This window comes from Pleurodeles waltl, chromosome 5 (assembly GCF_031143425.1).
Source record: "Pleurodeles waltl isolate 20211129_DDA chromosome 5, aPleWal1.hap1.20221129, whole genome shotgun sequence".
NCBI classification, from domain to species: Eukaryota; Metazoa; Chordata; class Amphibia; order Caudata; family Salamandridae; genus Pleurodeles; species Pleurodeles waltl.
Genome location: NC_090444.1, coordinates 15,221,640 through 15,249,532, shown reverse-complemented (window position 1 = coordinate 15,249,532; position 27,893 = coordinate 15,221,640). Strand labels below are relative to the sequence as shown.

General features: G+C 47.2%; 1 protein-coding gene across 2 annotated transcripts in view; it reads right to left on the bottom strand.

Annotated features, from left to right (window-relative positions):
• The window catches only part of LOC138295280 (zinc finger protein 436-like), a 140,568-nt gene extending 112,890 nt beyond the window's left edge, over positions 1-27,678 (bottom strand). The window contains exons 1-2 of one of the 2 annotated variants that reach the window (XM_069233477.1): positions 26,863-27,678; positions 229-355 (exon numbers count right to left, since the gene is read on the bottom strand). In XM_069233477.1, the coding sequence (XP_069089578.1) occupies positions 229-355; positions 26,863-26,886 (151 nt within the window). In that variant the 5' untranslated portion in view covers positions 26,887-27,678. The remainder of the gene's footprint in view (positions 1-228; positions 356-26,862) is intronic. The other variant, XM_069233476.1, reaches the window with a different exon arrangement.
• Positions 27,679-27,893: the final 215 nt, after the last annotated feature.

Here is a 27,893-nt window from a genome sequence, read left to right as displayed (position 1 = left end):
TCTCCAGCCATGTGTCGGGGTGATGTGGCAGCAAGAGTAGGTTTTTCGCTCCATCTCGGGGGAGGAGGGGTTTATTTAATCTGAACACCTGCAAACTACTCAGTTAATAGCTCCATTGTTCCCTTTCCTTCCTCTAACAATGTCTTCTTATTAAGTTAACAGCTCAGTGGCACAGGAGGTAAATGCAATGGACATTTTTGATTTTCGATATTTTCTGCGCGTCCTTACCCAGTGAGAAGAGGGCCTCATGGATTTCCACCATCACGGTCCGGTACAGCTCCTTCTGCTTCTCCCCCAGTCCTCTCCACTCCTCTTCCAGGAAGTACATGGCCACGTCGTGGAAGGTCACCGACTTCTGAAAGGCAGAAAGTGACATCCTCAGAACACTCTGATCTGACTACCCTGATAACTGCATCTCCAGGTTCAAGAGCCATCAATGCTATTCATATCTTCAAAGAAAGTTCGACAATAAGAGAAACAGCATGTGTATCTGAGTGGAATATCACCGAAATGGTCAGCTCAGGCGTGGCTGGTCTGACTAAGTCACTCTTTCAGCAGAGCAGCTAGGTCTGGGCAGTGACAGTGTTGAGTCAGCACAGGGCACTCTGTCCATATCACAGCAGGTTCTCAAACATAGATACTTCGACAATTCAGTGGGGGTAATCAGTCAGGGGGCACCATCCACACAGCTCAATCAGGAATTCACTTATTTTGCCATGTCTGCTAAAAGTTAATAAATGGTGCAATAATACACAACTGATCCCACTCTGGGCCGCTTTATAATAGAACCACGCATGCTGGAACAATGCATGCCTTAACACGGTCGGAACCACAACTACGTCGTTTCCACGCATGCCTTTACCACGCATGCCTTTACAACAAATTTTGTTATAAAAGCGTGCCTAGTAAAAGGCATATGTAGAAACACCACGTGAAACAGCAGGTGTGGTACTGTCATGCAACCCCCTCCCACCTGCCCTAATGCCTAAAACTACCCCAACCCCTAATACCTAAACTATCCTGGCTCCCCCACCTGCCCTGAGCCCTAATACAAAATACTATCCTAACCTCCCACCCCTATAAACTAAAGTACCCGACTCCTCCACCCTCCCTGAACCCTGAAGAAAACTACCCTGAGCCCCCCACCACTGCCCCATAAAACTAAATTACCCCGACACCCCTCACCTGCCCAGAGCACCAAAAAATATCCCCACCCCTAAAAAGTAAAACTAACCCGACCGCCCCACCCGTTCCGAACCCTAAAAAAAACTACCCCAATGCCCACACCTAAACTACCCCAAAACCCGCCTTGAGCCCTAAAACCTTCCCCCAATAAGTAAACTACCCCGACCCCCACCACCACTAAGCCATAAAAAAAAAAACCTATCCTGAGCCCCTCACCCTTCACCCTGCCCCTAAAAACAAAGTTACCCCACCTCCACCAACCCTAAGTCCTAAAAAAATATATATCCCGATCCCTCACCCCTGCCCCTAAAAACTAAAGTACCCCGATACTAACCCAGCCACCCTAAGCCCTAAATCCACCCCACAGCTAAAAACTACCTACCAACCCTGACCCCAATTCCACTTACCTAACTGTGTCCTCTCCAGATCCTTCCTACTCGTCTCTCCTCCCCCCTTCCATAAACCGTCCACACCCCCTTAAAAATAAACTAACCCGCCCCCCAAGCCCTAAGTAAAAAAAAAAATACCCAAACCTCCCGCCCCTTAAAAACTAAATACCCAACCCCCCCACCCTAATCCCTTAAAAAAAAAATTGCTTGCCCCTGACCCCCACCCACCTCAATCCCTTAATCCAGCTCCATTTACCTCACCGCCTCCTCCGCGTCCTCTCCTGAATAACACATGGCTTTTTCTGTGCCTTAACCCCGCGTATGCATGGTTCAGCACATGCGTGGTTAAGGGACATGAAAAGCCATGCGTTGTTTAGGCAAGCCTGGTTACACTTGGGTGGGAAACGTTCGCGTCCTTAAGGACGCATTGTTAAGGACGTTTCCCACCCTGGGCAGAAGGGGCACCATAGTCACCTCTAATATTCAAACAAAAGATAGCATAATCAATTAAACCTACCTCCTACTCAGACCAGAATGAGGTATTTCATGTTTACGGGAACCCAGTAGTTACCAGGAATGTACTTACAGAACTGAGCAGTGTGATGGTGTCACTCCCGGGCAGTCAGGAAACATGTGACTTTGTGTGTCCTCTAGCATTCCATAAACCATGGAAGCCACAAGCATGGAATATAAATACGAACACCCTCATCTCTTAAATTGCAGCATCTCTCAGATCACTTCTCTGTAAATTCTAACCTTACATTGGATGTGGGGGGCTTTCATGTCGAAGTACTGTCTTATGGTCCCAGGTCCATTGATTTTTCCTTGAGCTCTCCTGCCATTTATCAGTAGTATATTTATGTTATTTTTTAAGCACAATATTTGCTTATCGCTTCTTGGTGGTTGTTAGACCTGTCAGCTGTTAACGTGGTTTCCCTGTACTTTTTGCTTCTGACCTCCTGTTTTTGGACCCTCTGCTGTAATGAGTTTTTGCTGGTTTTGGTACTCTGGGCACTTTACTACTGCTAACCAGTGATAAAGTGCAAGTGCTCTCTGTCTAAAAGATATTGGTAATTGGTTTTCCATGATTGGCACATTTAATTTACTAGTACGTCGCTAGTAAAATGCATTATGGGTGCCCAGGGCCTGTAAATCAAATGCTACTAGTGGGCCTGCAGCCCTGGTTGTGCCACCCACATGAGTAGCCCTGTAAACATGGCTCAGACCTGCATCTGCAGTGTCTGTGTGTGCAGTTTTAAACTGCCAATTCGACCTAGCAAGTGTACCCCTTGCCAGGCCCAAACCTTCCCTTTTACTACATATAAGTCATCCCTAAGGTAAAGAGCCATCCACTCGTTCTGAGATCACTGGGTACGACGCTACAGCTGTGACCACCGAGGAGCCAACCTCAGAGTAAGAGGGCTACCTACTATATGGAGGTTTGTCATTCCCCACTCCTTCTTCACCAGCAGGTGCAGCTCATTAAAGATAACATCACAACAGCATCTTCAGGGAAACAAAAATGATCAGTTATTTATCCCACAATGGTCTCTTGAAAATAATCTAACCTCCATCATTTTTTCTGTTTCTGTCAGGTTTGTCACCATTCACTTGGGAGGAATGGGTGGAATGATTGGATAACTTCCTACTAGATGTGGATGAAGAGCACTTTAGCCCTGAGAGGAAGAAAGCTTTGGTATTCAGTGCCCTAGGTAAGGAAGGACAACCTATCTTCAAGTATTTACCAGTGGTTAAAGATCAACAAGGTCATACATCCCAGATGTGTATCAAGAAGCAAAGACAAGGGTAAACAAAAGCTTTGCAGAATCAGTCAACTTAGCAATGGTGCCACACAAATTCTACACCCAGTCGCAGAGACATAATGAGACCATGGATAACTTTGTGGCCAGATTGCGAGAGTTGACATTAAATGACAGTTTGGAAACATGATGGATGAACTAGTAAAAGGGCCAAATCCACCGCTCCAATAAGAAAATACAGTAGCAACTGTAGATGGACAGAACTACCTCTTTAAAAAAGGCAACTGAAATTGCCAAGATAGTAGCACAATCTAGTTGTTGCTTTAAAGAATTTGAAAATTTGGAGTACAAGAAGTGAATGTAGTAGGCGGTGGTATTGAGGGTGAAAGAGTATGGCCAAAAAGAAGTATAGCAGCAAACAAGGGAGAGGCTCTGGGCGAGGATGCAATGTAGCAAACAGTGGAAGTCAGTAGAGGTGCACAAGTTCTTGCAGTGGGTGGTGCAGTTCAAAGTCTGTTTTTTGTTTTCAGGTTAACAGGGAGTGCAGACTGTGGGAAGAAAGGCCACTTTGCTCAACTGTGTAGGCACAAAAGTGGCAAGGGTAGTATGGCGATAGTGGGTGAAGAAGTAGTGGAGGCATGGAGAATTTTCTATAAAGGCGAAGCACAGGAAGGATCTGGTAGGTACTGTCAACCATGAGCTAGCTTCAAGGAAAATTAGAGAGAGGTGCAATTAATGGTCAACTCAGGAACGTTTTATACCATATTCCCAGAGGAGATGTGTAGAGAGTGGGGAAATATCAAATTGGAACCCAAAGACATAAACCCCAAAGTATATCAGGGAAGCACACTACATGTCATAGGGTACTTGCAGGCAGATATTGCGTTCAGGGATAGGCCTTTCCAGGAAGGTTTATTTAGTGAGGTCACTTCTGCCTATCGTGGGATGGGTTTGCCACCTCAACTTTCAGATTGTCATCAAGCTAAGGGGGGGCAATCAAGTCATGGTGACATCCACATTGACAAGATTGTGAGGAATGTGTATTAGGTGTTTGAAGATCAGGTGGGCCTCTTGAGAGGCTATGTTCATAAGGCCATAGTTAGGAAGGGTGTGATATCCATGAGACACAAGGCCAAGAGGCTACCCCTAATAGCAAGAAAGGAGGTGAAGTGAATGTTAATGGAGATGGCGTCTGAGGGGTGACTGCACTGGTGGCTGCAGCTGAATGGGGTTCTTCTGTGGTAATATACGGGGCCTCAATGACGAAATCCCGTGGACCTCATTAGCGTAAATCATAAATATACACTTTGACTTTACTCAGTATTAACAAGACCTTATGAAGGAATTATTCTTGTAATATTCCAACATCACATTTCAGCAATTTCTGTTTGGTTTCCTTTGATGAAGTTTAAGGGTGATTACTTTGACCACTTTGACTTACTTTTAACACCTTTAAAACTTCGTTATATACATGGACTGAAACAATATCCCCTTTAAGAGGGGTTTTGCCCTTGTTTCCACCCACGTTGTTATGACTTTTACACCTTAAATAGCCATAGGATATTGACTCTTATCATTAACGATGGCCCGAATGTTAGGGGATGGTTCTTTTGAACTTTGTATGTACATAGCCTTTGTCCCCTCATCCAAGATGGCCGAGAATATTTGGCCGTCGTCTATTTCCTTTTAGACGCTCACTACTATGAGCAGTCCTTCTTCGTTGTCTCACGTTCTTTGAGACGCGCCCCGTATACAACTTCCGGGTTCTAAACGCCTTCAAATACCCGGAGAACGATAAACCGCGTGTAATTGCGGTTTCACGTCCTGGAGAGTAGGTCCATAGTCTGGACCGGCGGCATTAACAGTGAGTACCCTGGAACTTAATCCGTTCCAGTTATGCACTCGTTTCTGTGATATCGGAGTGAATGGCTTTGCATTGTTTATGGGGGTCATTTTGGGCTCATTACATCCCGATCGAGTGCGTTTCCTTAACTGTTTCTGGTATCGGATTCTCGATATTTTTAAATGCCAGTTACAAGGATGAAACACTAGGCACCTGCCCCATTATATGTTCAATTTTAGGGTGGCTCATTTTCATTACCTTATTTAACCACCACAGACTAATGATGACCATATGCTGATGTTCACACACTGCATGATATTTATTGCATAATGATGGTGTTCACCCTGCACCCTCTATCTTTTCGCGCAATTTGTGTTAGTTCACTAATTTGGTGACTGGACACTGGTACTGACAGTTCGTTTTTTGTCCAGGTACCATTTGAAGAGACCTTGTGGTATTTTTATGCTGACTATCAATATGAACATTGTTCATTACCCTACTAACAGACTGCTTGTTGTTTTATATTTACACTCACTATGTTTAGCTGATAGCCGAGTCTAGGGGACGTGTGTACCAAGGAGTCCGTTCCTGACTTGGGGGTGGTAAGCCTACCTTACTGTCATCATGTCACGTTATTCTTTTGTCTTTTTCTTTTTCCTTAGCACAATGTTTGCATAATGACATTTATGACTACTTCATGGCATTATTTGGTGCTTTGTTTTGATTGTCTTTCTAGGGCGACCTGACTGTGACTTAGCCTATTAATCTTCAATGTAAGTGACCGGCTTTGTGTTCATAATTTTTGTTTAATTGGAGCAGAGCGTTTTAATATCCTGGTCCTGATGAAGCGTCATTGGATCCATGGGGACCGCACGACGCGAAACATGTTGACCCTAATTAAGGAGGATTCCTAGTGGGTTTTGCTCCAAGTTCACTGCTTATTGAAAGTAATTGAGCATAGATACTGATTATATTACTTTCCCCTGTTTTTAATCTTGGCTTCATCCCTGACTATTGATTAAAATGATGATATATGTAGGAATGATTAACCAATTTTACTCTATATTCTTTTTGTTCTCTCCTCTGGGTACAGGCGTATGAATGGATGCTTGCCCATTTCGATAACTATTGTTCATCAGTAATTATCAGAACAATACGGTTGAGTGCTCCTCCGTGTGAGGAGCCCATCAGGCGTTGCACTGCCGGCCTGGTGAGGAGCTTTACCCGATGATGATGCGAGTCATCCATAGTGATGCTTGAGGGTTCTCGCTCCTGATAATTCAGGTCTCTCTAGTCTCTCTTTCTCTCTATGGAACAGTGTACTTGAATTAAATTGCATTATTTGTTCTTCTGTGGTCATCACTAGAAAGGCGGATGGAAAGTTCAGGTTTTGTGTCGATGTTATGAGCCTGACCAAAAATAATATTATTGATAGCATTCCTCTCCCCAATAGTAATGACATGGTCCTCTTGATGAACGGTGGTAAGTATTTCTCAAAGATGGAGTTGGGGAGTGCTTACCACCAATCAAACTGCCTCAAGAGCCCAAGGCTTTGACTGCATTTATAACAGCAGATCGAGTGTTTCAGTTCGCTCTTCTTCCAACTGAGCTTCTTCCACAGTAAGTGTCTTTCAGAGGCTGATTAACCATCTGTTTGCAGGACAACAAAATATCCTGCAAACTCCAGGACGACATCCTGGTTTTTAGGAAACTCATGGGGCAGCACATCATGATGCTGAAGAAATTGTGGGAAAAGTTCAGCAAGTCTCGTTTGAGACTTAAAAGGGCAAAATTTAGGTTTTAAGTGTCTAAAATTCCATATTTGGGATATGTATCACTGCGGAATGAGTGAGATCCAAATTAAATGTATTAGAAGCTATCAAGTCTTCACCAACCCCCAGCAAAAGGAGCAAGTAAGATTATTTACAGGGGTGATGGACTAGTTTTTCAGTTTTGCTGAAAAGAGTGGAGACCTTGAGGAAGCTGATGAGAAAGGAGTGAGGTTCTGAACGGAGTGAAAGACAGAAAAAGGATTCTACAGCTTGAAGGAAGAGATTTGCTCAGTCAACATTCTGAAACAGTTTAAAATAAAGATGAAAGCTTTTGTAAGAGCCAGTGCCCATGGTAAAGAAGCTGTCATATCACAGTGGCATGATAGCAATGGAAACATGGTGCTTTTCTGTAGGGCTTCATGGTATCTTGAGGTACCAGTCTAGCCTTCTTGTTCTCCCTCACCTAGAGTTCTATTTTGGAACGTGTTTCTATTAGAAGGTTTTCTGAAGGACAGTTATGTGGGTACTGTGTGGACTGAGGAATAGGGCCTCTTGCATTGAATAAAGTCTAACACCATTTCTGCACTACTGGATCTTCGGGTTACCATTGAACGTTACTACAACTGTGACTAGAGAGTAACCCTTTTGCTAGTAAACCACAGAGACTCAAACTTCAATTTCTAGTCTGTGTACTCCTGGAACAAAGGTACTGTTCTGTCATGCTAGGAGTCTCTAGTGCCTTCTATCTACTTGTGGCCTTTTATCATGTTTGTGGGCACTTTTACTCAACTATATGAATACATAGACCGTTATCTATGCACTTTGCCCCCAAGCTGCGAAATGACCTTGAGCACTTATCATATACACTTATTGTACCAATGCATGTAATAACCATCAGCTGGGCTTCTGACTCGGATATAAAAACCACGCTGTTTGCATGCTCGAAACTCACCTGTCCTCATACCCTCACAAATAAAGACAAGCATGATGTACATTAATTTTTCCCTCCCTTTCTGAAAGACTGCATTGTCGTAGTGCTCTATTATCAGTGGAATCTCAACACTTTAGTAAGAGCTCCTTATAAAGAAAATGGTTTCATCCTACCTTTTCTGTGTGGAAAATCATTTCTGCTCTGGGTATTTGGCTGCCTGAAATCACTTCTGTTTTCTTCGCTTCGTACGTGAAGTATCTTGAATGTTTCTGTCAGTTGAGCTTGATAGAAGCACACTGCCATCTTGTTATTTCCCCAGCATTGCATCTTGGCTACACCCTTCATGGAATTTGTACTGTGGCTGTCATTTTATTAGTATTGTTATTCTATGGTACCTAGATTATTAAAGAATTCCCAGAGGTATTTTTTAATGAAACTGGATGCTTGCATGGATATATCCATTGTATATTCGACTAAACCGTCTGCTATGCCTGTTGCAGGGAAAGGTAAAGGAAGCCCTGTTAAAATGAGAGATGATGTTTGAGTGAGTTAGAGAGACCGTGTGCTAAGGAAATTATTGAAACCACTGAGGTCACAGAATGGTTAGCGCCTGTTGTGGTGGCTGGCAAGGCTGGTGGTGAGATCAATCTTTATACTGACCAAAGGGAGTTGTGAAAAAAGAGATTTCCTTGGTCCAACGCCTTTGAAATTGTGTGCATACTAGAGGGGTTGAAATTGTTCTCAAATTCATCACATCCAATCATCATGTCAACGTTAAGTAATGATCCCAAAGTTCTCACTTATTTTCTTTCACTGTTCGGTACATATTGCTTCAAACACTTCCCTTGGGCTTGTGCTCCACAGGATCATTTTTTCAGCATGTGATGATTGACTTGTTACAGAATCTGCCATGTGTACTTTTCTCTTAGACGACATCTTGGTCTTTGGCAGTAGTCTAGAACAGGATACTGACTGTTTGAAAAAGGTTTTGTGCATGTTAAAAGGAAAAGTTTGACAAAGAAGGGAAAAAAGTGCTTTTTTGGTTGCACAGAATGTAACTATTTAGGCAATGTTATTCCAGCCAGTGGGATTCATTCCAAAGAGGATTTGATCAAAACCATTTCTGATTTACCTATTTCTACCCACAAAATGTTCTGACATATCTGAATTTCATGACCTATTTGTTTTGCACTTTGCCAGTAACATTCCAGCTATCAGAAATGTTACTGGCAAAGTCCAAAACAAAGAGGTCACTTAGAAAAGGTGTGTATTTTGGATGGATTGAAGATTGTCAGCAAGAGCATGAGGTTGTCAAGAAGTGTTTGATGGAAGCTCAGGAGTTGCAAAGCGTTGTGCATTGTCGCTTAATCAATGATACCAATGAGAAGGGCCTGGATGGCATCTTCAAACAGAAACAAGATGGTAGGGATGTTACACTGGTGTTTGCTTTGTGGGCATGGAAAAATGAAGAGTGTAATTACTCAGTGATAGAAAGACAGCGAATGGCTGTGTTCTGAGCCATCAGGAACTTTTAAAACATTTTGTGGGACTTGCACTTTTGTGCTTTCTCTGACCATGAACCCCACAAACAATCTTTGTGAAAAATGGACTGGATTCAGTCTCTTCTCACTTATGTGAGTGGGTAGTGGCATTTCAAGAGTACCAATGTGATGTTAATTATATTCCTGGGGTCTCCAACAAGGCCAGTGATTGCTTGTCTAGTTAGTCTGGGCGTGTAAGAGATTAGTGATGGCTCTGAAGAGTGGTGGACAGATGACACTGTCAGGGTCTGTAGTGTCACTGAAGCTTGTGTTACTGAAGAAGAATGGGTGTGAAAGTTACAAAACTGCTAAGTAATCTATGGTGTGCAAGTTGGCTTGTGAGAAGTCTAGTTGGCCCTGTGGTGATGATGCCATTAAACAGTTCAGGGAGGTCAAGGATGAACTGTCAGTACAGAATGGTCTGTTGTGTATGGGAACAAGACCTGTTCCTTCCTTGAGTTTGAGAGTGAGGCTGACTCTCTTAGCACATATTGATTATCAGGGAGCATGTAAAATGTGGGAAGGTTAAGGAATTACTGTTAGTGGCCGGATTTAGATCTGCAGGTCGAGATGAGGCTGAGGAGCGTGTTCATTTCAGTATATGCAACAAAGTGAGAAAGATGAGGACACTACTCATGGTTTGCAGGGAAGTTTCCAAGAAGCCCCTGGAAGAGATTGCTTTTGATATTTTGGGGGCAATTCTCTGAAGGTGCAACGCCTGGGTATATTTTGGTCTTCATGGATCTGTACTCTCGTTGGCCTGAGACTGTTGTAAGAGATATGGACAAGCACATGGTGATTTTGCTTTTAGACAAAGGGTTCATGAGCAAAAGCAGTTAAAAGGCCATTCTTATTGAGAACTGGTTGTAGTTGATTTCTAGGGAAATGGAGTATTTCTTTAATATGAGAGTAACCATGCACAAGAAATGTGCACTGGACCATCCCAAAGCAACAGGATGGTGCAGAAATTCAACAGGGTCAGCAAGGAATATATTCAGTTATCCAGCAGTGCTGGAAAGGATTATTTAGGCTATAGAGCTGAACAAGAGAGTGGAAGAATACAGATTTACTCTATATGCTACAATAGATGTTTCGTAGAAGAAAACAGTGCACATTAGTACATTTTCCTTGGGGCGACAAAGTGCTCTAATGAGGAGATTAGATTGGATGTGTTGATAGGGAGTTTTGACAATGGGATTGTTGAACAGAGAAAGAGGAAGGAATGGAATGATAAACGAATGCTTTGAAGGGCATCAGAGTAAACACTGGTGATGTTGTGGTAGTGAAGTCTCACAAGGGACAGCGAGGGATATCCAAATACACCAAATCTCTCAAGGTGATTAAATTATTTAAAAAGGTGGCTGTAAAGCTAGAAGACAGACATATTTGGAGTCTCATCCTCATCTATCTTTTCAAGAGATGAGTTGCCCTTTTTAGCCTGGGTACATTGTTTTCATTTGAGCACTGTTCTACATATTTTTAATTATGTTACTTTTAATTTGTTAGAAGTGGTCATTCCTAACACTTTGTAATGTTGTTTTTGATTTCATTCTGGTCACTCTTGTCTTTACTCGTTTGTTCCATTTAATTTTAACCTTGTGTTGAATGTGTCTTTGTCTGTTCTTCAGGGAGGTGGTGGGTGGGATCTTGGGGTAACAGTCTAGGTTTTTTGCTGTCCCTCTGCTGAAACGTCTTTTTGTATTCTGCTTGAAGATTTTCTAAGGGACAGTTATAATGGTACGGCTTCTTTGTAGGTTGAGGGATGGAGTCTCTTGAATTAATAAAGACTAATGTCAATGTTCGAAGCATGTGTGGCTATAGATAGACATGCTCTGCATACTCCTGCCATCTACTGTTGGGCCCGGATGTGTGCAAATTGGTTTTCTTCAAAGAAAGTCTTTTGAATCACAAAGATGAGTGACTCCTCCTTCTCTGTGATGCAGCACATGGGCATCGACTCAACTGTTAGATGGTTTTTCTCTGCCGTCGGGTTTCGACGGGTGTGATACTGCTCCTCGTCAAGACCATTGTCGGTCCTTTCTTTCGGTCCTATCCTATTTCGGTCGGTATTGCATTCGATCATGTTTTCTCAACGTGTGCTTCGTGCCACAACTGAATGTCGACGAGGGATCGTTGTCAACCATGAGAGCCTTGCCCTTTGGGGCCTTCTACATCTGCGGATCCATCCTCCATATCATGACCTGCCGATGATGGAACCAACACCATTCATATTTTGCCTGCATTGCCATGCCAACTACCCCAGAACAGACTCCTACCAGGTCTGCAACCTCTGTTTCTCCCCTGACCATAGGGAGGCGAATGCAAAACCTGCAGAGCTTTTCGGTCGGAGAAGACCTTATGTGATCGGCGAGCGGGCCGCCTCGAAATGCAAAGCAGATCAGCCAACGAATCTTCATGCCTCTTCAAGCAACAGGATGTTGAAGAAGAACTCCATCCAGAGGCATCTCAGGCCCTTTTTGTCAAGGAGAGCTCAAATCACGTCCTGAATTCGAATTTGAGATCTCCAGTGTCTTGATTAAAACTGGTGCAGTGTACTTTAACCCCTGCTCCCCCACCCGCCTCGAAATCACCAAAAGACTCATGCCTCCACAACAAGAGCCCCTCGGTCCACCACTGCATGTAGGTCATGGTCAGCACCAAGAATCCAGTTCAGACACCCCACCCTCCAGCTCGGGGCCACAACACCACACAAAGCAAAAAGCTTCAATGCCGACAGCCTCCGTGGCTTCAATTTCCTCTCAATCGGCATGTTCCTCAGCATTGATGCTTTCGGCACCGAAACACAAGCTCGACTCCGAAACAAATACTTCAAAATCGGTGCCTAAAAAGACTGCTCTTGTAGCTGTGGAGCCCATTCTCCACAAAATCCAGGAGGGACTGGATTCAAAACAAAAGCAGATCCAACTTGAGACTGGAAGACTATTAGCTAAACCTACATCTCCTTAGGCACCTCCTTCCTAGAGACAGCTCTCTTTTCAGGAGGCCATGGACACACCCATTCCAGCCAAGAAGAAAAAGACTGATAAAGCCACCACCCCTGTGCTGCCAACCCTGCCTTCTCCACCTCCGCTACCACAGCCGCCTCCACCAGCTGCACAACCTGCTCCACCTGTAACAGACATGCCATATTCACTGCATTCTAATGTGGAGCCATTGGACATTTCACCTCAAGGCTCCGTTGCATAGGACATCGAGTTACCTGACTCAGCAGGTGACTCCTTTCATGTGCCCCAAGACACTGATCCCTGGGACACATATAATGTAGATCCACCAGGGGACACAGATCCAGACCTATAACCAGCTGGCCCTTCACCCCCTGATGACTCAACAACATATCAGGAGAATATAGCGAGGGTGGCTAATTTTCATGGGGTACAGTTACACAAGGAACCTCTAGAAGAGGGTTTCTTGTTTGAAACACTCATCAACCCACAGAGGCACACAATACTTACCAATCCTGAAACCCATGCTCCGCCAATACGGAGGATATCTTAAAAGGCCCTGTTGTGGCCTGAGTTATCACCCCTAAGGTTGGTAAGAAATATAAGGCCTAACCCTCCAACCCAGCATACATAAGGGGACAAGTACTACCCGATTCCCTTGTGGTAACAAGTGTCAGAAAGCAGGCTAACTCACAAGCTTCAGGTGACACTCCGCCGCCTGACAAGGAAAGTCAAAGGATTGATGCGGCAGGCAAACGGATCGCTGCACACTCAGCTAAAAAGTGGCACATTGCCAATTCCATGGAGCTGTTGGCCCTCTACGACCTCACTCACTGGGACAAGATGGAGGAATTCCTCCAACATTTCGGAGATGAGCACAGTAAAAGGGGTCAGGAATTAGTGACGGAAGGGAAACTAATTTCGAACACTTCAATCAGATGTGCCTTAGACTCTGCTGACACTGCAGCCAGGAGTATCAACACCAGTATGCTCCTCCGTTGACACGCATGACTGGCATCTCTGGCTTAAAGCCCGATGTTCAGCAGAACATCCTAAGCTCCCCTTTTGATAAGGAACACCTCTTCGGCCAGCAAGTTGATGAAACATTAGAAAAAAATTACAAAGGACGCTGAAACAGCTAATTCTACTGGAGCACTTCAACCCCCTGTGTCTAGATGATCCTTTCATTCCTCCACCACCACCCCTGAACCTTCCACCTCCTACCAGTATGGACGGAGGCAGTACTATCCCACAACGTCCTACTATAAGGGCTCCCATAGAGGAAACAACTCAAAAGGGAGGTGTAGGAGGCTGGCCTTACACCTTGTGCCAGGTCCAGTTATCCCTTATTAGTAGATTAGAGGTGTTCTAGCAGCTTAGGCTGGTAGAGGTAGCTACAGCAGAGCATCTTAGGCTGAATTAGTAGACATGCAAAGCTCCTACTATACCACTTATGTCATATAGGTACTATATCATAAGAATCACAATACTCAGAGTTACTAAAAATAAAGGTACTTTATTTTAGTGACAATGTCCCAAAAATATCTCAGAGGATATACTCCCTTAGGAGGTAAGTAAAATACACAAAATATACACACAAACCAAAATCAGGTAAGTAAAACAGTCAGAAAGTAGTGCAAACACTGTAGAATACAATAGGATGCAATAGGCCTACACAAACCATATACTAAGAAAGTGGAATGTGAACCACGTGTGGTCCCCTAGGCTAGTGTAGTATGTAGAGGGTTGCTGGGAATGTAAGAAAACACTAAGGGTGTCCAAGATACCCCACCCCAAGACCCTGGAAAGTAGGAGTAAAGTACTACTATTTTCCCAAAAACACACTAAAGTCGTGATAAAGGATTTTGCAAAGAACACAACAGACTTCAAAGTACTGAAGACGGATTCCTTGTCCTGAGGACCTGCAAAGGAAGGGGACCAAGTCCAAGAGTCACGAAAGTGTCCAGGGGGGGCAGGAGCCCACTAAACCCCAGATGAGGGTGCAAAATGACTGCCTCCGGATGGAAGAAGCTGAAGATTCTGTAACAACGAAAGGCGCTAGGATTTTCTCCTTCATGCAGAATATGTTCCACAGAGTGCTGGAGGATGCAGAGTTGTTTCCTTGGCAAAATACCGCAAACAAGCCTTGCTAGCTGCAAGAGTCGCGGTTGAAGAAAAAGGGTGCTGCCCGGGCCCAGGAAGGACCAGGATGTCAGAGGGGGCCCTCAGCAACGTAGAGAGCCCACGCACCAGAAGGTAGCACCCACAGAAGTCCTTGAACACGGGTTCAAGAAGTCTGAACACAGCGGTCGTCTCAAAACTGCAAAAGGGGGTCCCACGACACCGGCGATCAACTCAGGGAGCTGAGCATCGCAGGACAGAGTGCTGGGGACCTAGGCCTGGCTGCACATGCAGGATTTTATGGAAATGTGCACAGAAGCCCTTGTAGCTGCAGTTCACGTGGTGCACAGGATTACTGTCTGGAGAGGGGAGGCAAGGACTTACCCCCTCCAAATTTGGACAGTTGGGCCACTGGACAGTCTGGGTCACTTGGGTCCACCACCTGTGTTCCAGGGGCCACGCTCGTCAGGATAAGAGGGGTCCAGAGTACTGGTGATGCTGAAGTTTGGTGCCTGCTGAAGCAGGGGGAAGATTCCGTCGACCCACAGGAGATTTCTTCCTGGCTTCCAGTGCAGGATGAAGGCAGGCAGCCCCAAAGCATGCACCACCAGGAAACAGTTGAGAAAGCCGTCAGGGGTGGGCGCTACAATGCTGCTGGTAGTCTTCTTGCTACTTTGTTGCAGTTTTTCAGGCATTCTGAAGCAGTCAGCAGTCGATCCTTGGCAGAAGTCGAAGAGAGAGGTGCACAGGAACTCTGGTGAATTCTTGCAAGTCGTTATCTGAGGAAAAGCTCACTGGAGAGACCCTAAATAGCCCTCAGAGGAGGGTAAGGGTAAGCACCTATCAGGAGGGGTCTCTGACGTCACCTGCTGGCACTGGCCACTCAGAGGTCTGCAGAGTGCCCTCACACCTCTGGATCCAAGATGGCAGAGGTCTGAGACACACTGGAGGAGCTTTGAGCACCACCCCTGGGGTGGTGATGGACAGGGGACTGGTCAATCCCCTTTCCTTTGTTCAGTTTCGCGCCAGAGCAGGGACTGGGGATTCCCTAAACCGGAGTGACTGGCTTATGCAAGGAGGGCACCATCTGTGCCCTTCAAAGCATTTCCAGAGGCTGGGAGAGGCTACCCCTCCCCAGCCTTTAACACCTATTTCCAAAGGGAGAGGGTGTAACACCCTCTCTCAGAGGAAATTCTTTGTTCTTCCTTCCTGGGACTCGGCTGCCCATACCCCAGGAGGGCAGAACCCTGTCTGTGGGGTGGCAGCAGCGGTAGCTGCAGAGAAAACCCCAGCAAGCTGGTTTGGCAGTACCCGGGGTCCATAGTGGAGCCCTGGGGATGCATGGAATTCGCTCCCCAATACCAGATTTGGAATGGGGGGACAATTCCATGATCTTAGACATGTTACATGGCCATATTCGGAGTTACCATTGTGAAGCTACATATAGTGCACGGTGTAATGGTGTCCCCATACTCACAAAGTCCGGGGAAATGGCTCTGAACTATGTGGGGCACACTTAGTAACTTTGCATCTAACCTTCAGCACTGAAGGTAAGATATATAGGTGACTTATAAGTTTCTTAAGTGCAGTGAAAATGGCTGTGAAATAGCGTGTGTGTTATTTCACTCAGGCTGCAGAGGCAGTCCTGCATAAAGGTTTGTATGAGCTCCCTATGGGTGGCAAAAGAAATGCTGCAGCCCATAGGGATCTCCTGGAACCCCAATACCCTGGGTACCTAGGTACCATATACTAGGGAATTATAAGGGTGTTCCAGTGTGCCAATTGAAATTGGTAAAAGTGGTCACTAGCCTATAGTGACAAATTTAAAGGCAGACTGATTAGTAGAGCCTCAGTGACACAGTTAGTACCTACACACTTACACACATTCAGGCCACAAACTATGAGCACTGGGGTCCTGGCTACCAGCATCCCAGTGAGACAGGCAAAAACAAACTTACATACATTTAAAAATGGCGGTAACATGCTAGGCAAGATGGCACTTTCCTACAGAAGCAGTGACTCCCTTTCTTTTCCCCAGATTACACTACATCTGTCGAGGACGCCTCCAACATTTTCTCCATCTGGTAACAAATAACAACAGACCACTGTGTATTGGACATTATCTAATATCGTTACCACACCCCCAATATTCCACATCGCACTCATGAGCTCTCCTTGGAATATTAGACATTACTCAGACAGGAAGTTCAATTACTCCTTCTCAAAGGAGCAATAGAACATATACCTCTCCAACACTAAGGTCGGGAGTATACTCTCTATACTTCCTCATACCCAAGAAAGACGGTACCTTCAGGCCAATCCTGGATTTACAGTCCCTCAACAAATACGTTCTCTCAGAAGACATCCACAAGGTCACACTGCAAAATTTTATTTTACGACTTCAACAGGGCAACTTTATGGCTACTCTGATCTCAAGGACGCCTACTTTCACATACCAATCGACCTAGCCCATCGCATATTTATCAGGTTTATTGTGGAGGAAAGCCACAACCAATTCAAAGTCCTCCCATTTGAGGTCACCACTGCATCAACATTTTTCACCAAATGGTTAGTAGGAGTGGCCCACCCCTGCAGACAACAAATACACATCTTTCTCTATCCAGATGACTGGCTTATAAAAGTCACATCCCTCAAACAGTGCCAACAGAGTGCTCAGGGAGCAATAAACCTACTTCACAACCTGGGATTTATAATCAATCTTCCTAAATGCCACCCACATCCTCTACAGATACAACCATATCTAGGGGCAATCCTAAACACACAAAATGGAATAGCCTATCCCATTTCCAATAGAGTGCAGAACTTTCAGGCACTACTACCTCTCTTTCGATCAAATCAGCAAATTACAGTGAAGACCGTCGTGCATCTTCTAGGGATGATGGCTTCCTGTATCACAATAGTACCCCATGGCCGTCCACACATGCACCTGTTACAGCAATGTCTAGCTCTACAGTGGTCTCAGTCATAGGGTCACTTACAAGATCTAGGGCCTGATTACAACTTTAGCGGAGGGGGTTAATCCGTCCCAAATGTGACGGATATCCCACCTGCCGTATTACAAGTCCATTATATCCTATGGAACTCGTAATACGGTGGGCGGGATATCCGTCACATTTGGGACATATTAACCCCCTCCGCCAAAGTTGTAATCAGGCCCATAGTGTTGGAGGATCACCAAACGTATTACTCTGCTATGGTGAACTCCAAACAACATGTTGAAGGAGCGGCCTCTTCGGGACCCTGTTCCCCACATTACTCTCACAACGAATGCCTCACTCACGGGATAGGGAGCACATCTCAATGATCTCACAATTTAGGGGGTATGGGACACTAACCACCAGGGTATCCATATCAACTTCCTTGAGCTTCAAGATCTTCACCTAGGCTTGAAAGCTTTCCTTCCTCACTTAATTCACAAGGTTGCCCCAGCCCAGACGGACAATATTTCAAGGGGGGACACGGTCTGTAAGGAAATGGCTCCCTGTTGCAATTACCCCCCACTTTATGCCTGATACTGATGCTGACTTGACTGAGAAGTGTGCTGGGACCCTGCTAACCAGGCCCCAGCACCAGTGTTCTTTCACCTAAAATGTACCATTGTTTCCACAATTGGCACACCCCTGGCACACAGATAAGTCCCTTGTAAAAGGTACCAGTGCCCTGTGACCAGGGAAGGTCCCTAAGGGCTGCAGCATATGTTGTGCCACCCTGAGGGACCCCACACCTAACACATGCAGACTGCCATTGCAGATTGTGTGTGTTGGTGGGGAGAAAAAGGCAAAGTCGACATGGCATCCCCCTCAGGATGCTATGCACACAAAATACTGCCTGTGGCATAGGTAAGTCACCCCTCTAGCAGGCCTTACAGCCCTAAGGCAGGGTGCACTATACCACAGGTGAAGGCATAGCTGCATGAGCAATATGCGCCTACAGTGTCTAAGTCTATTGTTAGACATTGTAAGTACAGTTGTGGCCATATTAAGTATATGGTCTGGGAGTTTGTCAAAAACGAACTCCACAGCTCCATAATGGTTACACTGAATACTGGGAAGTTTGGTATCAAACTTCTCATAATAATAAACCCACACTGATGCCAGTGTTGGATTTATAAAAAAATGCACATAGAGGGCATCTTAGAGATGCCCCCTGTATTTTACCCAATTGTTCAGCGCAGGACTGACTGGTCTGTGCCAGCCTGCTGCTGAGAGACGAGTTTCTGTCCCCATGTGGTGAGGGCCTTTGTGCTCTCTGAGGACAGAAACAAAAGCCTGCTCTGGGTGGAGGTGCTTCACACCTCCCCCCTGCAGGAACTGTAACACCTAGCAGTGAGCCTCAAAGGCTCAGGCTTCGTGTTACAATGCCCCAGGGCACTCCAGCTAGTGGAGATGCCCGCCCCCTGGACACAGCCCCCACATTTGGCGGCAAGTCCAGGGGAGATAATGAGAAAAACAAGGAGGAGTCACCCACCAGTCAGGACAGCCCCTAAGGTGTCCTGGGCTGAGGTGACCCCTGCCTTTAGAAATCCTCCATCTTGATTTTGGAGGATTCCCCCAATAAGAATAGGGATGTGCCCCCCTCCCCTCAGGGAGGAGGCACAAAGAAGGTGTAGCCACCCTCAAGGACATTGGCTACTGCCCTCCCAGACCTAAACACACCCCTAAATTCAGTATTTAGGGGCTCCCCAGAACCTAGGAAACTAGATTCCTGCAACCTAAGACGAAGAAGGACTGCTGACCTGAAAGCCCTGCAAAGAAGACGGAGACACCAACTGCTTTGGCCCCAGCTCTACCGGCCTGTCTCCCCACTTCAAGAAAAACTGCAACAGCGACGCGTTCCCCAGGTTCCAGCGACCTCTGAAGCCTCAGAGGACTACCCTGCATCTAAAAGGACCAAGAACTCCCGAGGACAGCAGCTCTGCTCCAAAGAAGAAACATCTTTGCAACAAAGAAGCAACTTTTAAATACAACACGTTTCGCGCCGGAAGCGTGAGACTTTGCACTCTGCACCCGACACCCCCGGCTCGACCTGCGGAGAAACAACACTACAGGGAGGACTCCCCGGCGACTGCGACCCTGTGAGTAGCCAGAGTTGACCCCCCTGAGCCCCGCCCAGCGAAGCCTGCAGAGGGAATCCAGAGGCTCCCCCGACCGCGACTGCCTGCTTCTAAGAACCTGACGCCTGGTAAAGACACTGCACCCGCAGCCCCCAGGACCTGAAGGTATTATGCCACCCATGGGAGCACATGTAGAATGTGTCTACAGGCCTGCTATTGTAGCCTGCATAAAAAGGTGCATGCACCCTTTCACTAAAGGTCACTACAGCAGGTCACTATAAGTCACCCCTATGGTAGGCCCTCCTAACCGAGGGCAGGGTGCAGGTCCCTGTGTGTTAGTGCACCCCTGCATGAGCAGAGGTGCCCCTACGAACCCCAACTCCATTGCAGTGTACTTCGTAAGTGCGGGGAAGCCATTTTACCCATCTACTGGACACAGGTCACTCACTACCTGTGTCCAGCTACATAATGGTGACTCTGAACCTGGGCACGTTTGGTATCAAACATGTTGGAATCATACCCCAATACTGTTGTCAGTATTGGTTCCATGATTCCATGCACTATTGGGGCTCCATAGATGACCCCTCAGTATTGCTCCTACCAGTCTTCTAGGGGTTTTTTGGGCAGCCTGTGCTGCTGCCACCCCTCAGACAGGTTTCTGCCCTCCTGTTGCTTGACCAGCTCTAGCAGGGGAAGGTAGAACAAAGGATTTCCTGTGGAAGGGGGAGTCAAAACCTTCACCCTTGAAAATGGATGTTACAAGGCTTGGGGTGGGTTACCCCCCCTCAACTTACTGGCTTGCTTTGAAGGTCACATTTGGTGGCCTCCTTGCATAAACCAGTTTGCACCAGTCCAGGGACCCCTGGTCCCTGCTCTGGTGCGAAACTGGACAAAGGAAAGGGGAGTGACCACTCCTGTGTCCATCACCATCCCAGGGGTGGCGCCCAGAACTCCCCCAGGTGGCCATTTGATTCTGCCATCTTGAAACCAAGATGTGCAGAGGCCCTTGGGAGCATCTGAGTGGCCAGGTCAGGCAGTTGACATCAGAGACCCCTCCTGATATGTGGTCACAGTGCTAGGTAACCAAACCCCCTGTTAGGGCTATATAGGGTCTCCCTTGCTGGTGGGTTCCCAGATTCAATGTGCAAAACTCCACTAGGACTCCTCTGCATCGTTTACTTCTACTTCTGGCCACTGGAACTGCAACTGGACTCTCCAGGTTGGACAAGCCTGCAACTTCTGCAATGACTTCACCTTGCAAGTTTTTATCTCTGGCTCCTTCCAGCAACTGCAACATTTCCCAGCTGTGCGTCCTCTTGGGTCATCGAGTCTTTAGCCTGCACCAAGAAGCAAGAACGAATCTCCCTTGGAGTGAAGGCATCACTCCCCTGCATCTGCAGGCACCAACTGCAACAACGCCCGGCTGCATGGATCTGCTCTCCTCTGGAACTGCGTGGATCCTGCATCACAGGTCATGGTCTGGAGTGGTCCACTTGGTCTTCTCTGTCTGCTGTCCAACTTGGGAGACAATGAGCCCCTGCCTATCCTTGCATGACAGTACCCCTGTGCACCCCCACTCTTGCAGCTACCAAGGCTTGTTTCCCCTGCTCCAAGGGATCTTCAGGCTCCGAGTAGCCTTGGCCCCCAGCACTTCATCATGCCAAGGACAGTCTCCTATCTGCTGCTCCAATGACGTGGGACTCCTGTTCAGGTGTGCTGACTGGGCCTCACTGCTACTTACTGTACCTGCTGCCAGTCGGTTGCTTGTGGGGGCTGTGACTGTTTCTGCTAGCTCTCAGGACTGCTGAGGATCAGCCCAGACTCTCCTCTAAGGGTCTAGTTCCCTGGGCCTTGCTGGTCCTCTTCAGCCTTGCAACTTCTCTTGTGCTTCTTCTTGCCTTTGCCAAGGCTTGTTGGTGGTTCTCCTAACCACTGACCAACTGCAACCCAAAGGCTGACATGGGACACCATCTGCACTGCTCCAAGGACTCCTCTTCTGCTCCTGCACTGCACAGTCGGTCTTCGTCTTCCCCCGTCGACCTAGTTCTACATCCACAGAAAGGTGGTTATTGGCTCCTGCCACGACCGGACACTCCATCTCGAACTGGACTTTGCCCCCTTCTTTTGTAGGTCCTCTTCTGCCAGAATCCACCTTTGGTTTCTTCCAGTCTGGTCCAGGTCTTGCACAATCCTCTTTCTAAGTACTCCTGTTAGTCCTTGGGAAGGCCAGGTACTTATCTATGCTCTCCTGGTCGCTGGGGGGACACTCAGGGACCTCTTGGGGTCCGTAGTTCTTCCAGCTCCCCTCTAACTACTTCACATCCTTGGGTGGGGGACTTGTCTCCACATTCCACTTTCTTGATACATGGTTTGGCCCTCCTGTAGAACCCTCACTATTTTCTACCATTATTGCCAATGCTTGTTGTTTCTATGCTAATTAGTGATTACTATTGTGTGTATATATATATATATATATATATATATATATATATATATAGTGTGTACTTACCTCCAGTTGGGAGGGTTGCCTATAAGTATTATAGTGTTGTGCTACTATAATAAAGTACTTTTAATTGTGTAACACTGTGGCACTGTTGGGTAAGTGCTGTGTGACTACAATGGTATTGCATGAGCTTTTCATATCTCCTATATAGGTCTTGGCTGCTCATCCACACCTCTAGAGAGCGCTTGCTTCATAGACACACCCTACAATTCACTGATAGAGGTTGCCTGGACCTTGTATAAGGTGCCAACACCATAGGTGTCAACCACACACCAGGGCAGCTTCCAACACTGCCTATCTACAAAATAGGCAACAAACTTTGTTCAATATTCCAGTGATTAAGCCCTTTACGGAGGGGCTCAAAAGAGTTATTCCACCATGGGTTCCACCCGCACCTTCATGGAACCTAAATGTCGATCTCACAAGACTCACGGGCCCTCCATCTGAACCCCTACACTCATGCTCCCTTCTATTCCTTTCTTGGAAGCTGGCATTTGCAGTAGCCATCACTTCACTTAGATGTGTTATTGAGCTCCAGGCTTTAATCTTAGAAGAACCTTACTTCCAGCTACATGGGGATAGAGTGGCTCTCCGCAACAACCCTAGGTTTCTTCCTAAAATGGTTTCTCAATTTCACCTAACTAATCAATTGAGTTGCTGGTTTTTATTTTCATCAACTAGATACTGTTGCGGGAAGAGCTCTACATGCATTAGGTTTAAAAAGAGCTCTCATGTTCTATATTGATAGAATAAAAACTTTCAGGAAAACTAAACAACTTTGTGTTGCATTTTCACCAACTCATAAAGGCAACCCTATATCCAAATCAAGCGTAGCGAGATGGGTAGTTAAATGTATTCAAACGTGTTATGGAAAAGACCTTCATCTACAGGTGGTAGAGCACACTCTACTAGCATAAGGAGCCTCTATGGCTTTTCTAGTAAGGCTTTTCTAGAAAACATTCCCATAGCTGACATTTGTAAAGCAGCTACATGGTCCACACCACACACCTTCACCAAACACTATTGTGTGGATGTCTTAACATGCCAACAAGCCAATGTAGGTCAGGCAGGGCTATGTGCTGTTTTTCAAACAGCTGCAGCTCCCACAGGTTACCCACAGCTTTCATTGAGGGACTGATTTACAGTCTGTGCAGGGCATGTGTATCTACAGCCACATATGACTTGAACGGAATATGTTACTTACCCTGTAAGCATCTGTTTGTGGCATGTACTGCTGTAGATTCAAATGCAGCCTCCCTCCTCCCCAGATGCCTGTGGCGATTACAGTTTATTCTACGCTTTCACACATGGACGTCTCATGACTTACACTTCTGCACACCATTCTCACCCTCCTGCTGGAAAACAATCTAACAATGGAGTCAATGCCCATGCACAGTATCACCGAGAAGGAGTCACTTGATCCCATGACTTGAAAATGCTTCTTCGAAGAAAACTTGTAGCACTCTGGACCCAACAGTAGATGGCTGAAGTATGCAGAGCATGTGAATCTACAACACTACATGCCACAAATAGATGCTTACAGGGTAACAAATTCCGTCTGCCCCACTGGATCTTTGTGTTATCACTGAACATTAGCACAGACTCTTTTTAAAGCTGAGAGAAATTATTCAGTCATTCAAAGAGACACCTTGGCTGTAGTCTAGCAATGTGTTTCCAGACATTCATTCATGGTCTCAAGGTTAACTTGAGATCCAATCATAAACCACTGTTAAGACTACTTCAACCAGGAGAAACAAGAAAGGTTTCAGTATATATGACCTGACTGGCCTCCAAGTTACAGGGGCACAGTTTTATTGCGAGTACATTCCAGGTTGGAACAACAAACAGGCGGAATGCTTATCGAGATTTCCAGTAGAACGTGTGGGTGATCAAGAGTTGGAGGAGAACGCCACAAGTGTGTGGAAAACTGTCTAAAGTATTCAAGAAGTAATCTACAAGGAAGAGTTGAACCATGTAGATGAGGATGATCCCACTCTGGATGGAATGATAAGTAGGGTCAGAGAACGTGCAGAGAGAGCGCAGTGATTTCCTGAAGTTGAGCCCATGTGTCAAGGTCAGGGAGGAGCTGTCTTTAGGAGAAGGTGGTAAGGAGTGGCGGGGTGAGAGGTTTGTGCCTCCTGTACATCTACGATGCAGGGTTCTTGGCCTAGTCCATGGAGGCCCCTTAGGGTGATATTTGATGCTCAGGCAGGTTAAGAAAACGTTCTGTGACCTGGAATGTACGAGCAGGTGGTGAATTTTGCAAGATAAGGTGAGGTGTGGAAGGAAAATAAAAAGAGGCTGAAAGAAGGAGGAGGTAAGAAATTGTGGAATGGGGACCCTGGAGAGTAGAATTGTGGTGTGAAACATAAGGCAGCTAGGGGGTTGATTGAGGCAGTGTGTAAGACATGTAGAGATCTGGACAAGGCATTGGCTTATCATAAGAATGTGAACACTGATACAGACCAGTCTACCTTCAAACTTGTGAAGGGCAGAGGCCACTTAAAGATTGGTGCCTTTCTTGTTGAAGATAGTCCTAGAAAGCAAGGGTAGGAGGAAGAAAACAGGAGGAAGACTGATCTTGGCAAAGAGGACTTGGAGAAGGTGAAAGATGGACAGCTGGACTGGGGGATGTTGAAGTTTAGGGGTGCGGAGTAAGGAAAGATTGAGTGGATTTGGAAGAAGGTCAGAAATGGAATAGTTGTATGTTATGTTGGTGAAGAAGAGCGTGGCGACTTCGGTGGCAGGGAAAAGGGTTGGTGGTGACCTCGATGTCAATGGCTGTGGTGGAGCGTTGCTGATGATGGATGAGGTGTGTCAGGGAGTGTGGTGGACGCACAAGGAACAGTGAGAAGGGTGGTGCTGGTGCATGCCCTGGAGAGCACAGTGGCCACGGTGAGCCTATGGTTATGTTACAAAGACAGGAAAGGTGGCCACCCATTCGGTTGCGGAATTATGATAGGTGAGTTGTTTACTGTAGGTTTGGGGTACACACATTGGGTTTCAGTTTTTAGCTTGTGTTTTTTTGGCATTTTGTTTTTCTCTTGTTAAGAATTGTCTCTTCTTCTTTCTGTTTTTTCTTTTTGTGGGGTAAGGACAGAGGATGTGTTACAACTTAAGATGTGAGGAGTATTTATCTTTAAAGTGAGATGCTCGGAACTTCCATGTTTAATGGAATGTTGGGGGGGGCACCATTATACGGGTCAGCCCAGTAAATCTGTTCCTGTTAACTACTGCTGTAGCTCAGTAGTTTACTAGAAGAATTCAAAGCTGTGCATCGGAAAGCAGAGCGGAGAATCGGAAATAACAAGAAAGGAAAGGAGTGGCAGACAACCAATCCTGATGGGGGATCCCTGAGGGAGGCTTTAACTACATCCCATAGTGAGAGAAACCATCAGACTGGGCCCTCAACTTGGCTAAGGGGCTGAGGAAGACGAAAGCAAAACAAGGTGAATTCTGCTAGACTAAAGATTAATTTAGCTAAAGATAAAATAACTAGTGACAAACTTACCTCTGTCGTGGAAATAAATGAGACAAAAGGCCCAGTTTCCTGGAGCGGGGTGCCTGGGGACGTTTCATGAGGCTCTGAGGCTGCGAGCCTGAGTGTGACCCTCATAACAAGCAGGACCGATGAGCTCTGCCACAGACCTCCCTGGGGTGCCCAGGCCGGGCAGGGGGCAGTGCCAGTATCACACAACACTGAGGGGGCCTCATTGTTCGCCCTCCTCCTCCCCTCAAAGTCAAAGCCTAAATCTGATACTTAACTGAGTTGGGAAGTAGAATCCAGACCCTTTGATCGCAACAGCAGACACTTGTCAGACGTGTGCCTGGTACCCAACATACCCCCACCACACTACCTATCTTCTGTGGGTTAATGTCTTCCATAGCCATGAAAAATGGTCTGCAAAATAAATGTAATGACCAAACCTTTGAACGTAAGAGCCTCTTCAGTGAATATGCCCATCACACACCATGTCTCACCCTCCACACCCCCAGGCACACCCTTGGTGCACTCCCTGGCACTGTGCCTGGCACACTCCCAGGCACACCCCTGGCGCACTCCCTAGCACTCCGTCTAGAACGCTCCCTGGCGCACTCCCTGGCAAACTCCCTGGCACTCCGTCTAGTACACTCCCTGGCGCACTCCCTGGCAAACTCCCAAGCACACTCCCTAGCACAGTACTTGGAACACTCCAAGTCACATCCCCAGGCACACTCCCAGGCACACACCTGGCGCACTCCCTGGCACTCCAGCAAGTACACTCCCTGGCGCACACCCTGGCAAACTCCCTTGCACACTCCCTGGCAAACTCCCTTGCACACTCCCTGGCACAGTACTTGGAACACTCCAAGTCACATTCCCAGGCACACTCCTAGCGCACTCCCTGGCACACCCCTAGGCACACCCCCACGCCGACCCACAGGGCACACTGCCTGGCACACTCCCAGGCACACTCCCAGGCTCACCCCCAGGCACACTCCTTAGCACAGACCCTGGCACGATCCTTAGCACAGTCCTTGGCAGTGTCCAAGGCACATCTCCTGGCACAGTCCTTGGCACACTCACTGGCACACCCCCTGGCATACTCCCTGGCACACTCCTTGGAAGAGTCCCAGGCACACCCCTGACACAGTCCCAGGCACACCCCAAGGCACACTCCCTGGCACGCTCCCAGGTACAGTCCTTGGCACAGTCCCAGGCACACTTCCTGGCACAGTCCCAGGCACACCTCCTGGCACACACTTTGGCTCCACCCTCCTCCCCCCTGGCATTCCTCACCTGCACAGACTGCCTCTTGAACATGGTTCAGATGCTTTTCCTTGCGGTGGCTGGAGGCCCTGGTTCTAGGGCAGTGACTGCTGCTTTGATTGCTGGTCTGAGGTGGGCGCCTTCTCTGGACAGAAGCAGGACTCCTGGGCAGTGGTGGGCTGCAGGGGGGCAGAGAGGAGGGCCTGGCTGGGCAATGATGGTTCCACCAGGGCAGAGAGGAGGGCCTAGCTGGACAATGATGGTTCCACTGGGGCAGAGAGGAGGGCCTGGCTGGGCAGTGGTGGGCTTCACATGGCAGAGGTCAGGACATGGCTGGGCAGTGGTGGGCTTCACTTGGGCAGAGGTTAGGACCTGGCTGGGCAGGTGAAAGGTCCTCTCTGGACAGAGGCAGGGTTCCTGGCTGGGCAGCGGTGTGCTCCAGGGGGGCAGAGGTCAGGACCTGGCTGGGCAGTGGTGGGGGCAGAGAGGAGGGCCTGGCTGGGCAAGTGAAAGGTCCTCTGTGGACAGAGGCAGGGTTCCTGGCTGGCAGTGGTGGGCCCCAGGGGGGCAGAGAGTCTAGAGCCCTGGCGGGGAAGTGGTGGTTTCTTCAGCTAGACACCTGGTTCCTGCGTGGAACCGTCTTGGGGTTCATCCTGCACAGAGGTGGGGTGCAGCTTGGCGCCGGTGGGGTCCTCACAGGGTGTCTTGCAGGGCTCACAGGGGATCAGTTGCAATGCTCCAGCACTGGGTGCAATGCATTCTGGTATTTTTAGTGCCGGCGGTGGTGAGGGCCAGACCCAGACTGTACCTCTGAGCTCCGCGGGGGTCTGTGGCTGGCACCGAGAGGCCAGACTCCGAGGGGGCACGCTGCTCTCCGGCGCATGCCCAGCGCGGCTCAGCCACAAACTGCAAGAAACCCAACCCACCGGGCAGCGAATGTGACACAAGCTCCTCTCACCCTTCCATACAAGTGATTACAGCGCCGAGAGGCGAGGCCGTGCAAGAAGGCACTAGAGTCACAGAGAAGAGACTTTCTGCAGCTGATGGGTATGCACAGACCT